The following is a 15,419-nucleotide window of genomic DNA, read 5'->3' on the forward strand; positions in this document are numbered from 1 at the left end:
GGGTATATCAGAGTGTTACAGTGAGGGGTGTGGGGTATATCAGAGTGTTACAGTGAGGGGTGTGGGGTATATCAGAGTGTTACAGTGAGGGGTGTGGGGTATATCAGAGTGTTACAGTGAGGGGTGTGGGGTATATCAGAGTGTTACAGTGAGGGGTGTGGGGTATATCAGAGTGTTACAGTGAGGGGTGTGGGGTATATCAGAGTGTTACAGTGAGGGGTGTGGGGTATATCAGTGTGTTACAGTGAGGGGTGTGGGGTATATCAGAGTGTTACAGTGAGGGGTGTGGGGTATATCAGAGTGTTACAGTGAGGGGTGTGGGGTATATCAGAGTGTTACAGTGAGGGCTGTGGGGTATATCAGTGTGTTACAGTGAGGGGTGTGGGGTATATCAGAGTGTTACAGTGAGGGGTGTGGGGTATATCAGAGTGTTACAGTGAGGGGTGTGGGGTATATCAGAGTGTTACAGTGAGGGGTGTGGGGTATATCAGTGTGTTACAGTGAGGGGTGTGGGGTATATCAGAGTGTTACAGTGAGGGGTGTGGGGTATATCAGAGTGTTACAGTGAGGGGTGTGGGGTATATCAGAGTGTTACAGTGAGGGGTGTGGGGTATATCAGTGTGTTACAGTGAGGGGTGTGGGGTATATCAGAGTGTTACAGTGAGGGGTGTGGGGTATATCAGCGTGTTACAGTGAGGGGTGTGGGGTATATCAGTGTGTTACAGTGAGGGGTGTGGGGTATATCAGAGTGTTACAGTGAGGGGTGTGGGGTATATCAGTGTTACAGTGAGGGGTGTGGGGTATATCAGAGTGTTACAGTGAGGGGTGTGGTGTATATCAGAGTGTTACAGTGAGGGGTGTGGGGTATATCAGTGTGTTACAGTGAGGGGTGTGGGGTATATCAGAGTGTTACAGTGAGGGGTGTGGGGTATATCAGAGTGTTACAGTGAGGGGTGTGGGGTATATCAGAGTGTTACAGTGAGGGGTGTGGGGTATATCAGTGTGTTACAGTGAGGGGTGTGGGGTATATCAGAGTGTTACAGTGAGGGGTGTGGGGTATATCAGAGTGTTACAGTGAGGGGTGTGGGGTATATCCGTGTGTTACAGTGAGGGGTGTGGGGTATATCAGAGTGTTACAGTGAGGGGTGTGGGGTATATCAGAGTGTTACAGTGAGGGGTGTGGGGTATATCAGAGTGTTACAGTGAGGGGTGTGGGGTATATCAGAGTGTTACAGTGAGGGGTGTGGGGTATATCAGAGTGTTACAGCGAGGGGTGTGGGGTATATCAGAGTGTTACAGTGAGGGGTGTGGGGTATATCAGAGTGTTACAGTGAGGGGTGTGGGGTATATCAGAGTGTTACAGTGAGGGGTGTGGGGTATATCAGTGTGTTACAGTGAGGGGTGTGGGGTATAGCAGTGTGTTACAGTGAGGGGTGTGGGGTATATCAGAGTGTTACAGTGAGGGGTGTGGGGTATATCAGTGTGTTACAGTGAGGGGTGTGGGGTATATCAGTGTGTTACAGCGAGGGGTGTGGGGTATATCAGTGTTACAGTGAGGGGTGTGGGGTATATCAGTGTTACAGTGAGGGGTGTGGGGTATATCAGAGTGTTACAGTGAGAGGTGTGGGGTATATCAGTGTGTTACAGTGAGGGGTGTGGGGTATATCAGAGTGTTACAGTGAGGGGTGTGGGGTATATCAGAGTGTTACAGTGAGGGGTGTGGGGTATATCACAGTGTTACAGTGAGTGGTGTGGGGTATATCAGAGTGTTACAGTGAGGGGTGTGGGGTATATCACAGTGTTACAGTGAGGGGTGTCGGGTATATCAGTGTTACAGTGAGGGGTGTGGGGTATATCAGAGTGTTACAGTGTGGGGTGTGGGGTATATCAGTGTGTTACAGTGAGGGGTGTGGGGTATATCAGAGTGTTACAGTGAGGGGCGTGGGGTATATCAGTGTGTTACAGTGAGGGGCGTGGGGTATATCAGTGTGTTGCAGTGAGGGGTGTGGGGTATATCAGTGTTACAGTGAGGGGTGTGGGGTATATCAGTGTGTTACAGTGAGGGGTGTGGGGTATATCAGAGTGTTACAGTGTGGGGTATAATGCAGTGTTTACAGCGGTCACTGTTTAAAAATTAGGAGTCACCCATTTAAGACAGGGATGAGGAGAAATTCTTTCTCACAGGGTCGTGAGTCTTTGGAACTCTCTTCCTCAGAGGGCAGTGGAAGCGGAGTCTTTGAATATATTTGAGGCAGAGGTAGATCGATTCTTGGTCAGCAAGGGGTGAAAGGTTATCGGGGGTGTAATGATATCAGCAAATAGAGATGGTATTTGCCTGTTCGATTATGATGCCTTAATAGCATGATTGCATGTATTGATTGCTTGTGCCTGACCAGCAGAGGGCATGTGACCGAGAGAAGCAAGGCAGTTTGTTTAGTTTCGGTTTCGTTCTCGATGCATCACAAGCATCGTGTCTCCTGAATGCTGTATAAAGAGTTGAACAGACTTTAGATTAAAACTCATTCACTTTCATAAATGTCTCATCATTGAACCCACAAAGAAATCAATACAGGGGGTAGGCGGGTTTGTGGAGTAATCGGATCAGCCATGATCTTATCGAATGGCGGAGCAGGCTCGAGGGGCCGAGCGGCCGACTCCTGCTCCTAATTCATATGTTCGTGTGTATGTTTGTCTCTATCTCTCTGTTTTTACTCTGGCTCCCTCGTTCTGTATCTCTCCGTCTCTCTTTTTCACTGTCTCTCTGACTGTCTTTCCCGCAGTGTTTCTCTGTCATTATCTCTTTCTCACGTGCTCTTTTTTTTTTATCTGTCCGTCTCTCACCTGTGCTGGCTTTTGATTTTCCAGATCGCCCGGACCCACCGTTCGATTTACAGCTCAAAATCGTCGAGGAGCGAGATGTCCAGCTGTCCTGGAGAGCCGGAAATGACCACAACAGTCCCATCGAGGGTAGGTACAGCAGTTTGTGTGGAACAGAATGATCCCAGTCCCATCGAGAACGAGTACAGCAGTGTGTGTGTGTGGAACAGAACGATCCCAGTCCCATCAAGGGCAGGTACAACAATCTTCTTCTCAGGCAGTCCCTCGCATGACTTGCTTCCACACTAACAATGAGTTCTCAGGTGACTGATGAGTCCAATGCGGGACCTACAGTCTCTGTCACAGGTGGGGCAGACAGTGGTTGAGGGGACGGGTGGGTGGGGTGCTTGGGTTGACGTGCGCTCCTTGCGCTGCCTGCGCTCGGCTTCCGCTTGCTCCCGGCGAAGAGACTCGAGGTGTTCGGCGCCTTCCCGGATGCTTCTCCTCCACTTTGTGTGGTCTTGGGCCAGGGATTCCCAGGTGTCGGTGGGGATGTTGCACTTTTTCAAGGAGGCTTTGAGGGTGTCCTTGAAGCGTTTCCTCTGCCCACCTGGGGCTCTCTTGCCGTGTCGGAGCTCCGAGTAGAGCGCTTGTTTTGGGAGTCTCGTATCGGGCATGCGGACAATGTGACCCGTCCATCGGAGCTGATTGAGCGCGGTCAAAGCTTCGATGCTGGGGATGTTGGCCTGAGCGAGAACACTGACGTTGGTGCGCCTATCCTGCCGATGGATTTGCAGGATCTTGCGGAGGCAGCGTTGGTGGGACCTCTCCCGTGCTTTGAGGTGCCTGCTGTACATGGTCCATGTCTCTGAGGCATACAGCAGGGCGGGTATCACTGCTGCTCTGTAGGCCATGAGCTTAGTGCCGGGTTTGAGGTCCTGGTCTTCAAACACTCTCTTCCTCAGGCGACCGAAGGCTGCATATAGAAACATAGAAGATAGGAGCAGGAGTAGGCCATTCGGCCCCTCGAGCCTGCTCCGCCATTCAATGCGATCATGGCTGATCATCCAAATTCAGTACCCGGTCCCTGCTTTCTCCCCATATCGCTTGATCCCTTTAGCCTTAAGAAATATATCTAACTCCTTCTTGAAGATATTTAATGAATTGGCCTCTACTGCCTTCTGTGGTAGAGAATTCCACAGGTTCACCACTCTCTGGGTGAAGAAATTCCTCCTCATCTCTGTCCTAAAATTCTTACCCCTTATCCTTAGACTGTGACCCCTGGTTCTGGACTCCCCCGCCATCGGGAACATCCTTCCTGCATCTAGTCTGTCTAGTCCTGTTAGAATTTTATAAGTTTCCATGAGATCCCCTCTCATTCTTCTAAACTCCAGCGAGTATAAGCCCAATCGACCCAATCTCTCCTCATACATCATTCCTGCCATCCCAGGTATCAGTCTGGTGAATCTTCGCTGCACTCCCTCCATGGCAAGAACATCCTTCCTCAGATAAGGCGACCAAAACTGCACACAATACTCAAGGTGTGGTCTCACCAAGGCCCTGTACAACTGCAGCAAGACATCCTTGCTCCTGTACTCGAATCCTCTCGCTACGAAGGCCAACATACCATTTGCCTTCTTAACCGCCTGCTGCACCTGCATGCTTACCTTCAGCGACTGGTGCACAAGGACACCCAGGTCTCATTGCACTTCCCCTTCTCCCAATCTATTGCCATTCAGATAATAATCTGTCTTCCTGTTTTTGACACCAAAGTGGATAACCTCGCATTTATCCACATTATATTGCATCTGCCATGCTTCTGCCCAATCACCCAACCTGTCCAAATCACACTGGAGTTTTCTGATGATGTTTCCGAGGGGCAAGCCCGTAGATGGGAACTAGAAGGGGGGCCAAGGATAGCTCCTTGGGGGACACCAGAGTGTCCCTGCATAAGCCTCACCATAAATGGGTTCACACTGTTCAGCTCCCCCTAGTCGGGGGGCGGTGGTGGAGAGATGAGGGTTAGGGAATCACTGTGCTTGGCGCTGTCTGCTCGTGTGTCCTTGGGATTATGTGGCTGGTTTTAATTTTACTCTTGTTCTCCGGGGGGTGTGGGGGGAGGTAGAATTTATCATCGAGTTCGAGGAGAATATTTTTGAACCCGGGACGTGGCACGTGATGGAGCACCTGGACAGCGACCGGAAGGAGGCGATGTTGAAGCTCTCTCCCTACGTCAACTACAGCTTCCGGGTCATCTCCGTCAACCGGTTCGGGAGCAGCGACCCCAGCGAGGGCACGGAGCGCTACATGACCCCGTCGGCAGGTAGGTCGGAGCGGCGGCGCCGGGCAGGGGAGCGCGCAGGGGCTCGTACAGAGTGGGGTGGAGCGGGACGTGTCTCTAACCAAGAGAGCCACAGGCATGGAGCTGGGAAGAGGGGGGCTGGTTCGAGGTCCACGTCGTGTGGGAAAAGGCTGGCTGGGAGGCAGAGAGTGTCGGCACATTCGAGAAACATAGAAGATAGGAGCAGGAGTAGGCCATTCGGCCCCTCGAGCCTGCTCCGCCATTCAATGCGATCATGGCTGATCATCCAAACTCAGTACCCTGTCCCTGCTTTCTCCCCATACCCCTTGATCCCTTTAGCCTTAAGAAATATATCCAACTCCTGCTTGAATATATTTGATGAATTGGCCTCTACTGCCTTCTGTGGTAGAGAATTCCACAGGTTCACCACTCTCTGGGTGAAGAAATTCCTCCTCATCTCAGTCCTAAATGGCTTACCCCTTATCCTTAGACTGTGACCGCTGGTTCTGGACTCCCCCGCCATCGGGAACATCCTTCCTGCATCTAGTCTGTCCAGTCCTGTTAGAATTTTATAAGTTTCAATGAGATCCCCTCTCATTCTTCTAAACTCTAGTGAGTATAAGCCCAATCGACCCAATCTCTCCTCATACGTCATTCCTGCCATCCCAGGTATCAGTCTGGTGAACCTTCGCTGCACTCCCTCTATGGCAAGTACTGTATATCCTTTCTTAGGTAAGGAGACCAAAACTGCACACAATACTCCAGGTGTGGTCTCACCAAGGCCCTTATCCTGAGACTGTGACCCCTGGTTCGAGACCCTCCAGCCAGGGGGGGAAACAGCCTCTCAGCATCGACCCTGTCAATCCCCCTCAGAATCTGATATGTTTCAATGAGATCACCTCTCATTCTTCTAAACTCCAGAGAGTATCGGCCCAATCTACTCAATCTCTCCTCATAGGACAACCCCCTCATCCCAAGTATATCCTTCCTTAGGTAAGGAGACCAAAACTGTGCACAGTACTCCAGGTGTGGTCTCACCAAGGCCCTGTATAACCGTAGTAAGACTAATCTTACACTCCAATCCCTTTGTAATAAAGATTACGAGGTGTAGGGCAAGGGACGGGGGTTAGTGGAGAGGTTACCAGGTGTAGGGCGAGGGACGGGGGTTAGTGGAGAGGTTACCAGGTGTAGAGTGAGGAATGGGGGTTAGTGGAGAGGTTACCAGGTGTCGGGCAAGGGATGGGGGTTAGTGGAGAGGTTACCAGGTGTAGGGCGAGGGACGGGGGTTAGTGGAGAGGTTACCAGGTGTAGAGCGAGGGACGGGGGTTAGTGGAGAGGTTACCAGGTGTAGAGTGAGGGACGGGGGTTAGTGGAGAGGTTACCAGGTGTAGAGCGAGGGACGGGGGTTAGTGGAGAGGTTACCAGGTGTAGAGTGAGGGACGGGGGTTAGTGGAGAGGTTACCAGGTGTAGAGCGAGGGACGGGGGTTAGTGGAGAGGTTACCAGGTGTAGAGTGAGGGACGGGGGTTAGTGGAGAGGTTACCAGGTGTAGGGCGAGGGACGGGGGTTAGTGGAGAGGTTACCAGGTGTAGAGCGAGGGACGGGGGTTAGTGGAGAGGTTACCAGGTGTAGAGTGAGGGACGGGGGTTAGTGGAGAGGTTACCAGGTGTAGAGTGAGGGACGGGGGTTAGTGGAGAGGTTACCAGGTGTAGGGCGAGGGACGGGGGTTAGTGGAGAGGTTACCAGGTGTAGAGTGAGGGACGGGGGTTAGTGGAGAGGTTACCAGGTGTAGGGCGAGGGACGGGGGTTAGTGGGAGAGGTTACCAGGTGTAGAGTGAGGGACGGGGTTAGTGGAGAGGTTACCAGGTGTAGGGCGAGGGACGGGGGTTAGTGGAGAGGTTACCAGGTGTAGGGCGAGGGACGGGGGTTAGTGGGAGAGGTTACCAGGTGTAGGGCGAGGGACGGGGGTTAGTGGAGAGGTTACCAGGTGTAGAGTGAGGGACGGGGGTTAGTGGAGAGGTTACCAGGTGTAGAGCGAGGGACGGGGGTTAGTGGAGAGGTTACCAGGTGTAGAGCGAGGGACGGGGGTTAGTGGAGAGGTTACCAGGTGTAGAGCGAGGGACGGGGGTTAGTGGAGAGGTTACCAGGTGTAGGGCGAGGGACGGGGGTTAGTGGAGAGGTTACCAGGTGTAGAGCGAGGGACGGGGGTTAGTGGAGAGGTTACCAGGTGTAGAGCGAGGGACGGGGGTTAGTGGAGAGGTTACCAGGTGTAGAGCGAGGGACGGGGGTTAGTGGAGAGGTTACCAGGTGTAGAGTGAGGGACGGGGGTTAGTGGAGAGGTTACCAGGTGTAGAGTGAGGGACGGGGGTTAGTGGAGAGGTTACCAGGTGTAGAGCGAGGGACGGGGGTTAGTGGAGAGGTTACCAGGTGTAGAGCGAGGGACGGGGGTTAATGGAGAGGTTACCAGGTGTAGAGCGAGGGACGGGGGTTAGTGGAGAGGTTACCAGGTGTAGAGCGAGGGACGGGGGTTAGTGGAGAGGTTACCAGGTGTAGAGTGAGGGACGGGGGTTAGTGGAGAGGTTACCAGGTGTAGAGTGAGGGACGGGGGTTAGTGGAGAGGTTCCCAGGTGTAGGGCGAGGGACGGGGGTTAGTGGAGAGGTTACCAGGTGTAGGACAGGTTACCAGGTGTAGGGCGAGGGACGGGGGTTAGTGGAGAGGTTACCAGGTGCAGAGCGAGGGACGGGGGTTAGTGGAGAGGTTACCAGGTGTAGAGCGAGGGACGGGGGTTAGTGGAGAGGTTACCAGGTGTAGAGTGAGGGACGGGGGTTAGTGGAGAGGTTACCAGGTGTAGGGCGAGGGACGGGGGTTAGTGGAGAGGTTACCAGGTGTAGGGCGAGGGACGGGGGTTAGTGGAGAGGTTACCAGGTGTAGGGCGAGGGACGGGGGTTAGTGGAGAGGTTACCAGGTGTAGAGCGAGGGACGGGGGTTAGTGGAGAGGTTACCAGGTGTAGGGCGAGGGACGGGGGTTAGTGGAGAGGTTACCAGGTGTAGAGTGAGGGACGGGGGTTAGTGGAGAGGTTACCAGGTGTAGAGTGAGGGACGGGGGTTAGTGGAGAGGTTACCAGGTGTAGGGCGAGGGACGGGGGTTAGTGGAGAGGTTACCAGGTGTAGAGTGAGGGACGGGGGTTAGTGGAGAGGTTACCAGGTGTAGGGCGAGGGACGGGGGTTAGTGGAGAGGTTACCAGGTGTAGGGCGAGGGACGGGGGTTAGTGGAGAGGTTACCAGGTGTAGGGCGAGGGACGGGGGTTAGTGGAGAGGTTACCAGGTGTAGGGCGAGGGACGGGGGTTAGTGGAGAGGTTACCAGGTGTAGATGGAGGGACGGGGGTTAGTGGAGAGGTTACCAGGTGTAGAGCGAGGGACGGGGGTTAGTGGAGAGGTTACCAGGTGTAGAGTGAGGGACGGGGGTTAGTGGAGAGGTTACCAGGTGTAGAGTGAGGGATGGGGGTTAGTGGAGAGGTTACCAGGTGTAGGGCGAGGGACGGGGGTTAGTGGAGAGGTTACCAGGTGTAGGGCGAGGGACGGGGGTTAGTGGAGAGGTTACCAGGTGTAGAGTGAGGGACGGGGGTTAGTGGAGAGGTTACCAGGTGTAGAGCGAGGGACGGGGGTTAGTGGAGAGGTTACCAGGTGTAGAGCGAGGGACGGGGGTTAGTGGAGAGGTTACCAGGTGTAGAGCGAGGGACGGGGGTGAGTGGAGAGGTTACCAGGTGTAGAGTGAGGGACGGGGGTTCGTGGAGAGGTTACCACGTGTAGAGTGAGGGACGGGGGTTAGTGGAGAGGTTACCAGGTGTAGGGCGAGGGACGGGGGTTAGTGGAGAGGTTACCAGGTGTAGAGCGAGGGACGGGGGTTAGTGGAGAGGTTACCAGGTGTAGAGTGAGGGACGGGGGTTAGTGGAGAGGTTACCAGGTGTAGAGCGAGGGACGGGGGTTAGTGGGAGAGGTTACCAGGTGTAGGGCGAGGGACGGGGGTTAGTGGAGAGGTTACCAGGTGTAGGGCGAGGGACGGGGGTTAGTGGAGAGGTTACCAGGTGTAGGGCGAGGGACGGGGGTTAGTGGAGAGGTTACCAGCTGTAGAGTGAGGGACGGGGGTTAGTGGAGAGGTTACCAGGTGTAGGGTGAGGGACGGGGGTTAGTGGAGAGGTTACCAGGTGCAGAGCGAGGGACGGGGGTTAGTGGAGAGGTTACCAGGTGTAGAGCGAGGGACGGGGGTTAGTGGAGAGGTTACCAGGTGTAGAGCGAGGGACGGGGGTTAGTGGAGAGGTTACCAGGTGTAGAGTGAGGGACGGGGGTTAGTGGAGAGGTTACCAGGTGTAGGGCGAGGGACGGGGGTTAGTGGAGAGGTTACCAGGTGTAGAGTGAGGGACGGGGTTAGTGGAGAGGTTACCAGGTGTAGAGTGAGGGACGGGGGTTAGTGGAGAGGTTACCAGGTGTAGAGCGAGGGACGGGGGTTAGTGGAGAGGTTACCAGGTGTAGGGCGAGGGACGGGGTTAGTGGAGAGGTTACCAGGTGTAGAGCGAGGGACGGGGGTTAGTGGAGAGGTTACCAGGTGTAGGGCGAGGGACGGGGGTTAGTGGAGAGGTTACCAGGTGTAGAGTGAGGGACGGGGGTTAGTGGAGAGGTTACCAGGTGTAGGGCGAGGGACGGGGGTTAGTGGAGAGGTTACCAGGTGTAGAGTGAGGGACGGGGGTTAGTGGAGAGGTTACCAGGTGTAGGGCGAGGGACGGGGGTTAGTGGAGAGGTTACCAGGTGTAGGGCGAGGGACGGGGGTTAGTAGAGAGGTTACCAGGTGTAGAGTGAGGGACGGGGGTTAGTGGAGAGGTTACCAGGTGTAGAGTGAGGGACGGGGGTTAGTGGAGAGGTTACCAGGTGTAGGGCGAGGGACGGGGGTTAGTGGAGAGGTTACCAGGTGTAGAGCGAGGGACGGGGGTTAGTGGAGAGGTTACCAGGTGTACGGCGAGGGACGGGGGTTAGTGGAGAGGTTACCAGGTGTAGGGCGAGGGACGGGGGTTAGTGGAGAGGTTACCAGGTGTAGGGCGAGGGACGGGGGTTAGTGGAGAGGTTACCAGGTGTAGAGCGAGGGACGGGGGTCAGTGGAGAGGTTACCAGGTGTAGAGCGAGGGACGGGGGTTAGTGGAGAGGTTACCAGGTGTAGAGCGAGGGACGGGGGTTAGTGGAGAGGTTACCAGGTGTAGGGTGAGGGACGGGGGTTAGTGGAGAGGTTACCAGGTGTAGAGCGAGGGACGGGGGTTAGTGGAGAGGTTACCAGGTGTAGAGTGAGGGACGGGGGTTAGTGGAGAGGTTACCAGGTGTAGAGTGAGGGACGGGGGTTAGTGGAGAGGTTACCAGGTGTAGGGTGAGGGACGGGGGTTAGTGGAGAGGTTACCAGGTGTAGAGTGAGGGACGGGGGTTAGTGGAGAGGTTACCAGGTGTAGGGCGAGGGACGGGGGTTAGTGGAGAGGTTACCAGGTGCAGGGCGAGGGACGGGGGTTAGTGGAGAGGTTACCAGGTGTAGAGTGAGGGACGGGGGTTAGTGGAGAGGTTACCAGGTGTAGAGTGAGGGACGGGGGTTAGTGGAGAGGTTACCAGGTGTAGGGCGAGGGACGGGGGTTAGTGGAGAGGTTACCAGGTGTAGGGCGAGGGACGGGGGTTAGTGGAGAGGTTACCAGGTGTAGAGCGAGGGACGGGGGTTAGTGGAGAGGTTACCAGGTGTAGAGTGAGGGACGGGGGTTAGTGGAGAGGTTACCAGGTGTAGAGTGAGGGACGGTGGTTAGTGGAGAGGTTACCAGGTGTAGGGCGAGGGACGGGGGTTAGTGGAGAGGTTACCAGGTGTAGAGCGAGGGCCGGAGGTTAGTGGAGAGGTTACCAGGTGTAGAGTGAGGGACGGGGGTTAGTGGAGAGGTTACCAGGTGCAGAGTGAGGGACGGGGGTTAGTGGAGAGGTTACCAGGTGTAGGGCGAGGGACGGGGGTTAGTGGAGAGGTTACCAGGTGTAGAGTGAGGGACGGGGGTTAGTGGAGAGGTTACCAGGTGTAGAGCGAGGGACGGGGTTAGTGGAGAGGTTACCAGGTGTAGAGTGAGGGACGGGGGTTAGTGGAGAGGTTACCAGGTGTAGGGCGAGGGACGGGGGTTAGTGGAGAGGTTACCAGGTGTAGAGTGAGGGACGGGGGTTAGTGGAGAGGTTACCAGGTGTAGGGCGAGGGACGGGGGTTAGTGGAGAGGTTACCAGGTGTAGGGCGAGGGACGGGGGTTAGTGGAGAGGTTACCAGGTGTAGAGCGAGGGACGGGGGTTAGTGGAGAGGTTACCATGTGTAGAGCGAGGGACGGGGTTCGTGGAGAGGTTACCAGGTGTAGAGTGAGGGACGGGGGTTAGTGGAGAGGTTACCAGGTGTAGAGCGAGGGACGGGGGTTAGTGGAGAGGTTACCAGGTGTAGAGTGAGGGACGGGGGTTAGTGGAGAGGTTACCAGGTGTAGAGTGAGGGACGGGGGTTAGTGGAGAGGTTACCAGGTGTAGAGTGAGGGACGGGGGTTAGTGGAGAGGTTACCAGGTGTAGAGTGAGGGACGGGGGTTAGTGGGAGTGGTTACCAGGTGTAGAGTGAGGGACGGGGGTTAGTGGAGAGGTTACCAGGTGTAGAGTGAGGGACGGGGGTTAGTGGAGAGGTTACCAGGTGTCGAGTGAGGGACGGGGGTTAGTGGAGAGGTTACCAGGTGTAGAGTGAGGGACGGGGGTTAGTGGAGAGGTTACCAGGTGTAGAGTGAGGGACGGGGGTTAGTGGAGAGGTTACCAGGTGTAGAGCGAGGGACGGGGGTTAGTGGAGAGGTTACCAGGTGTAGAGTGAGGGACGGGTGTTAGTGGAGAGGTTACCAGGTGTAGGGCGAGGGACGGGGGTTAGTGGAGAGGTTACCAGGTGTAGGGCGAGGGACGGGGGTTAGTGGAGAGGTTACCAGGTGTAGAGCGAGGGACGGGGGTTAGTGGAGAGGTTACCAGGTGTAGAGTGAGGGACGGGGGTTAGTGGAGAGGTTACCAGGTGTAGGGCGAGGGACGGGGGTTAGTGGAGAGGTTACCAGGTGTAGAGCGAGGGACGGGGGTTAGTGGAGAGGTTACCAGGTGTAGGGCGAGGGACGGGGGTTAGTGGAGAGGTTACCAGGTGTAGAGTGAGGGACGGGGGTTAGTGGAGAGGTTACCAGGTGTAGGGCGAGGGACGGGGGTTAGTGGAGAGGTTACCAGGTGTAGAGTGAGGGACGGGGGTTAGTGGAGAGGTTACCAGGTGTAGAGCGAGGGACGGGGGTTAGTGGAGAGGTTACCAGGTGTAGAGTGAGGGACGGGGGTTAGTGGAGAGGTTACCAGGTGTAGAGTGAGGGACGGGGGTTAGTGGAGAGGTTACCAGGTGTAGGGCGAGGGACGGGGGTTAGTGGAGAGGTTACCAGGTGTAGAGTGAGGGACGGGGTTAGTGGAGAGGTTACCAGGTGTAGAGTGAGGGACGGGGGTTAGTGGAGAGGTTACCAGGTGTAGAGTGAGGGACGGGGGTTAGTGGAGAGGTTACCAGGTGTAGGGCGAGGGACGGGGGTTAGTGGAGAGGTTACCAGATGTAGAGTGAGGGACGGGGGTTAGTGGAGAGGTTACCAGGTGTAGAGTGAGGGACGGGGGTTAGTGGAGAGGTTACCAGGTGTAGGGCGAGGGACGGGTTAGTGGAGAGGTTACCAGGTGTAGGGCGAGGGACGGGGGTTAGTGGAGAGGTTACCAGGTGTAGAGCGAGGGACGGGGGTTAGTGGGAGAGGTTACCAGGTGTAGAGTGAGGAACGGGGTTAATGGAGAGGTTACCAGGTATAGAGCGAGGGACGGGGGTTAGTGGAGAGGTTACCAGGTGTAGGGCGAGGGACGGGGGTTAGTGGAGAGGTTACCAGGTGTAGGCGAGGGACGGGGGTTAGTGGAGAGGTTACCAGGTGTAGAGCGAGGGACGGGGGTTAGTGGAGAGGTTACCAGGTGTAGGGCGAGGGACGGGGTTAGTGGAGAGGTTACCAGGTGTAGGGCGAGGACGGGGGTTAGTGGAGAGGTTACCAGGTGTAGGGCGAGGGACGGGGTTAGTGGAGAGGTTACCAGGTGTAGAGTGAGGGACGGGGGTTAGTGGAGAGGTTACCAGGTGTAGGGCGAGTGACGGGGGTTAGTGGAGAGTTTACCAGGTGTAGAGTGAGGGACGGGGTTAGTGGAGAGGTTACCAGGTGTAGAGGAGGGACGGGGGTTAGTGGAGAGGTTACCAGGTGTAGAGCGAGGACGGGGGTTAGTGGAGAGGTTACCAGTGTAGAGTGAGGGACGGGGGTTAGTGGGAGAGGTTACCAGGTGTAGGGCGAGGGACGGGGTTAGTGGAGAGGTTACCAGGTGTAGAGCGAGGGACGGGGGTTAGTGGAGGTGGAGAGGTTACCAGGTGTAGAGTGAGGGACGGGGGTTAGTGGGAGAGGTTACCAGGTGTAGAGCGAGGGACGGGGGTTAGTGGGAGAGGTTACCAGGTGTAGAGCGAGGGACGGGGGTTAGTGGAGAGGTTACCAGGTGTAGGGCGAGGGACGGGCGTTAGTGGAGAGGTTACCAGGTGTAGAGCGAGGGACGGGGGTTAGTAGAGAGGTTACCAGGTGTAGGGCGAGGGATGGGGGTTAGTGGAGAGGTTTCCAGGTGTAGAGTGAGGGACGGGGGTTAGTGGAGAGGTTACCAGGTGTAGGGCGAGGGACGGGGGTTAGTGGAGAGGTTACCAGGTGTAGAGCGAGGGACGGGGGTTAGTGGAGAGGTTACCAGGTGTAGGGCGAGGGACGGGGGTTAGTGGAGAGGTTACCAGGTGTAGAGCGAGGGACGGGGGTTAGTGGAGAGGTTACCAGGTGTAGAGCGAGGGACGGGGGTTAGTGGAGAGGTTACCAGGTGTAGGGCGAGGGACGGGGGTTAGTGGAGAGGTTACCAGGTGTAGGGCGAGGGACGGGGGTTAGTGGAGAGGTTACCAGGTGTAGAGCGAGGGACGGGGGTTAGTGGAGAGGTTACCAGGTGTAGTGTGAGGGACGGGGGTTAGTGGAGAGGTTACCAGGTGTAGGGCGAGGGACGGGGGTTAGTGGAGAGGTTACCAGGTGTAGAGCGAGGGACGGGGGTTAGTGGAGAGGTTACCAGGTGTAGGGCGAGGGACGGGGGTTAGTGGAGAGGTTACCAGGTCTAGAGTGAGGGACGGGGGTTAGTGGAGAGGTTACCAGGTGTAGGGCGAGGGACGGGGGTTAGTGGAGAGGTTACCAGGTGTAGAGTGAGGGACGGGGGTTAGTGGAGAGGTTACCAGGTGTAGAGCGAGGGACGGGGGTTAGTGGAGAGGTTACCAGGTGTAGAGTGAGGGACGGGGGTTAGTGGAGAGGTTACCAGGTGTAAAGTGAGGGACGGGGGTTAGTGGAGAGGTTACCAGGTGTAGGGCGAGGGACGGGGGTTAGTGGAGAGGTTACCAGGTGTAGAGTGAGGGACGGGGGTTAGTGGAGAGGTTACCAGGTGTAGAGTGAGGGACGGGGGTTAGTGGAGAGGTTACCAGGTGTAGAGTGAGGGACGGGGGTTAGTGGAGAGGTTACCAGGTGTAGGGCGAGGGACGGGGGTTAGTGGAGAGGTTACCAGGTGTAGAGTGAGGGACGGGGGTTAGTGGGAGAGGTTACCAGGTGTAGAGTGAGGGACGGGGGTTAGTGGAGAGGTTACCAGGTGTAGGGCGAGGGACGGGGGTTAGTGGAGAGGTTACCAGGTGTAGGGCGAGGGACGGGGGTTAGTGGAGAGGTTACCAGGTGTAGAGCGAGGGACGGGGGTTAGTGGAGAGGTTACCAGGTGTAGAGTGAGGAACGGGGGTTAGTGGAGAGGTTACCAGGTAGTAGAGCGAGGGACGGGGGTTAGTGGAGAGGTTACCAGGTGTAGGGCGAGGGACGGGGGTTAGTGGAGAGGTTACCAGGTGTAGAGCGAGGGACGGGGGTTAGTGGAGAGGTTACCAGGTGTAGAGCGAGGGACGGGGGTTAGTGGAGAGGTTACCAGGTGTAGGGCGAGGGACGGGGGTTAGTGGAGAGGTTACCAGGTGTAGGGCGAGGGACGGGGGTTAGTGGAGAGGTTACCAGGTGTAGGGCGAGGGACGGGGGTTAGTGGAGAGGTTACCAGGTGTAGAGTGAGGGACGGGGGTTAGTGGAGAGGTTACCAGGTGTAGGGCGAGGGACGGGGGTTAGTGGAGAGTTTACCAGGTGTAGAGTGAGGGACAG

At 56.2% G+C, this 15,419-nt stretch overlaps 1 protein-coding gene across 1 annotated transcript in view; it reads left to right on the plus strand.

Annotated features, from left to right (window-relative positions):
* Positions 1–15,419, plus strand: part of LOC147086759 (neural cell adhesion molecule L1-like) — a 168,186-nt gene that overhangs the window by 78,826 nt on the left and 73,941 nt on the right. The window contains exons 4-5 of the mRNA XM_085978317.1: positions 2,866–2,967; positions 4,943–5,140. Coding sequence (XP_085834443.1) covers positions 2,866–2,967; positions 4,943–5,140 — 300 coding nt within the window. The remainder of the gene's footprint in view (positions 1–2,865; positions 2,968–4,942; positions 5,141–15,419) is intronic.

This window comes from Somniosus microcephalus, unplaced genomic scaffold (genome assembly GCF_052327205.1).
Source record: "Somniosus microcephalus isolate GS21.2 unplaced genomic scaffold, FLI_Smic_1.0 unresolved_chr7, whole genome shotgun sequence".
In the NCBI taxonomy this organism is placed as follows: domain Eukaryota; kingdom Metazoa; phylum Chordata; class Chondrichthyes; order Squaliformes; family Somniosidae; genus Somniosus; species Somniosus microcephalus.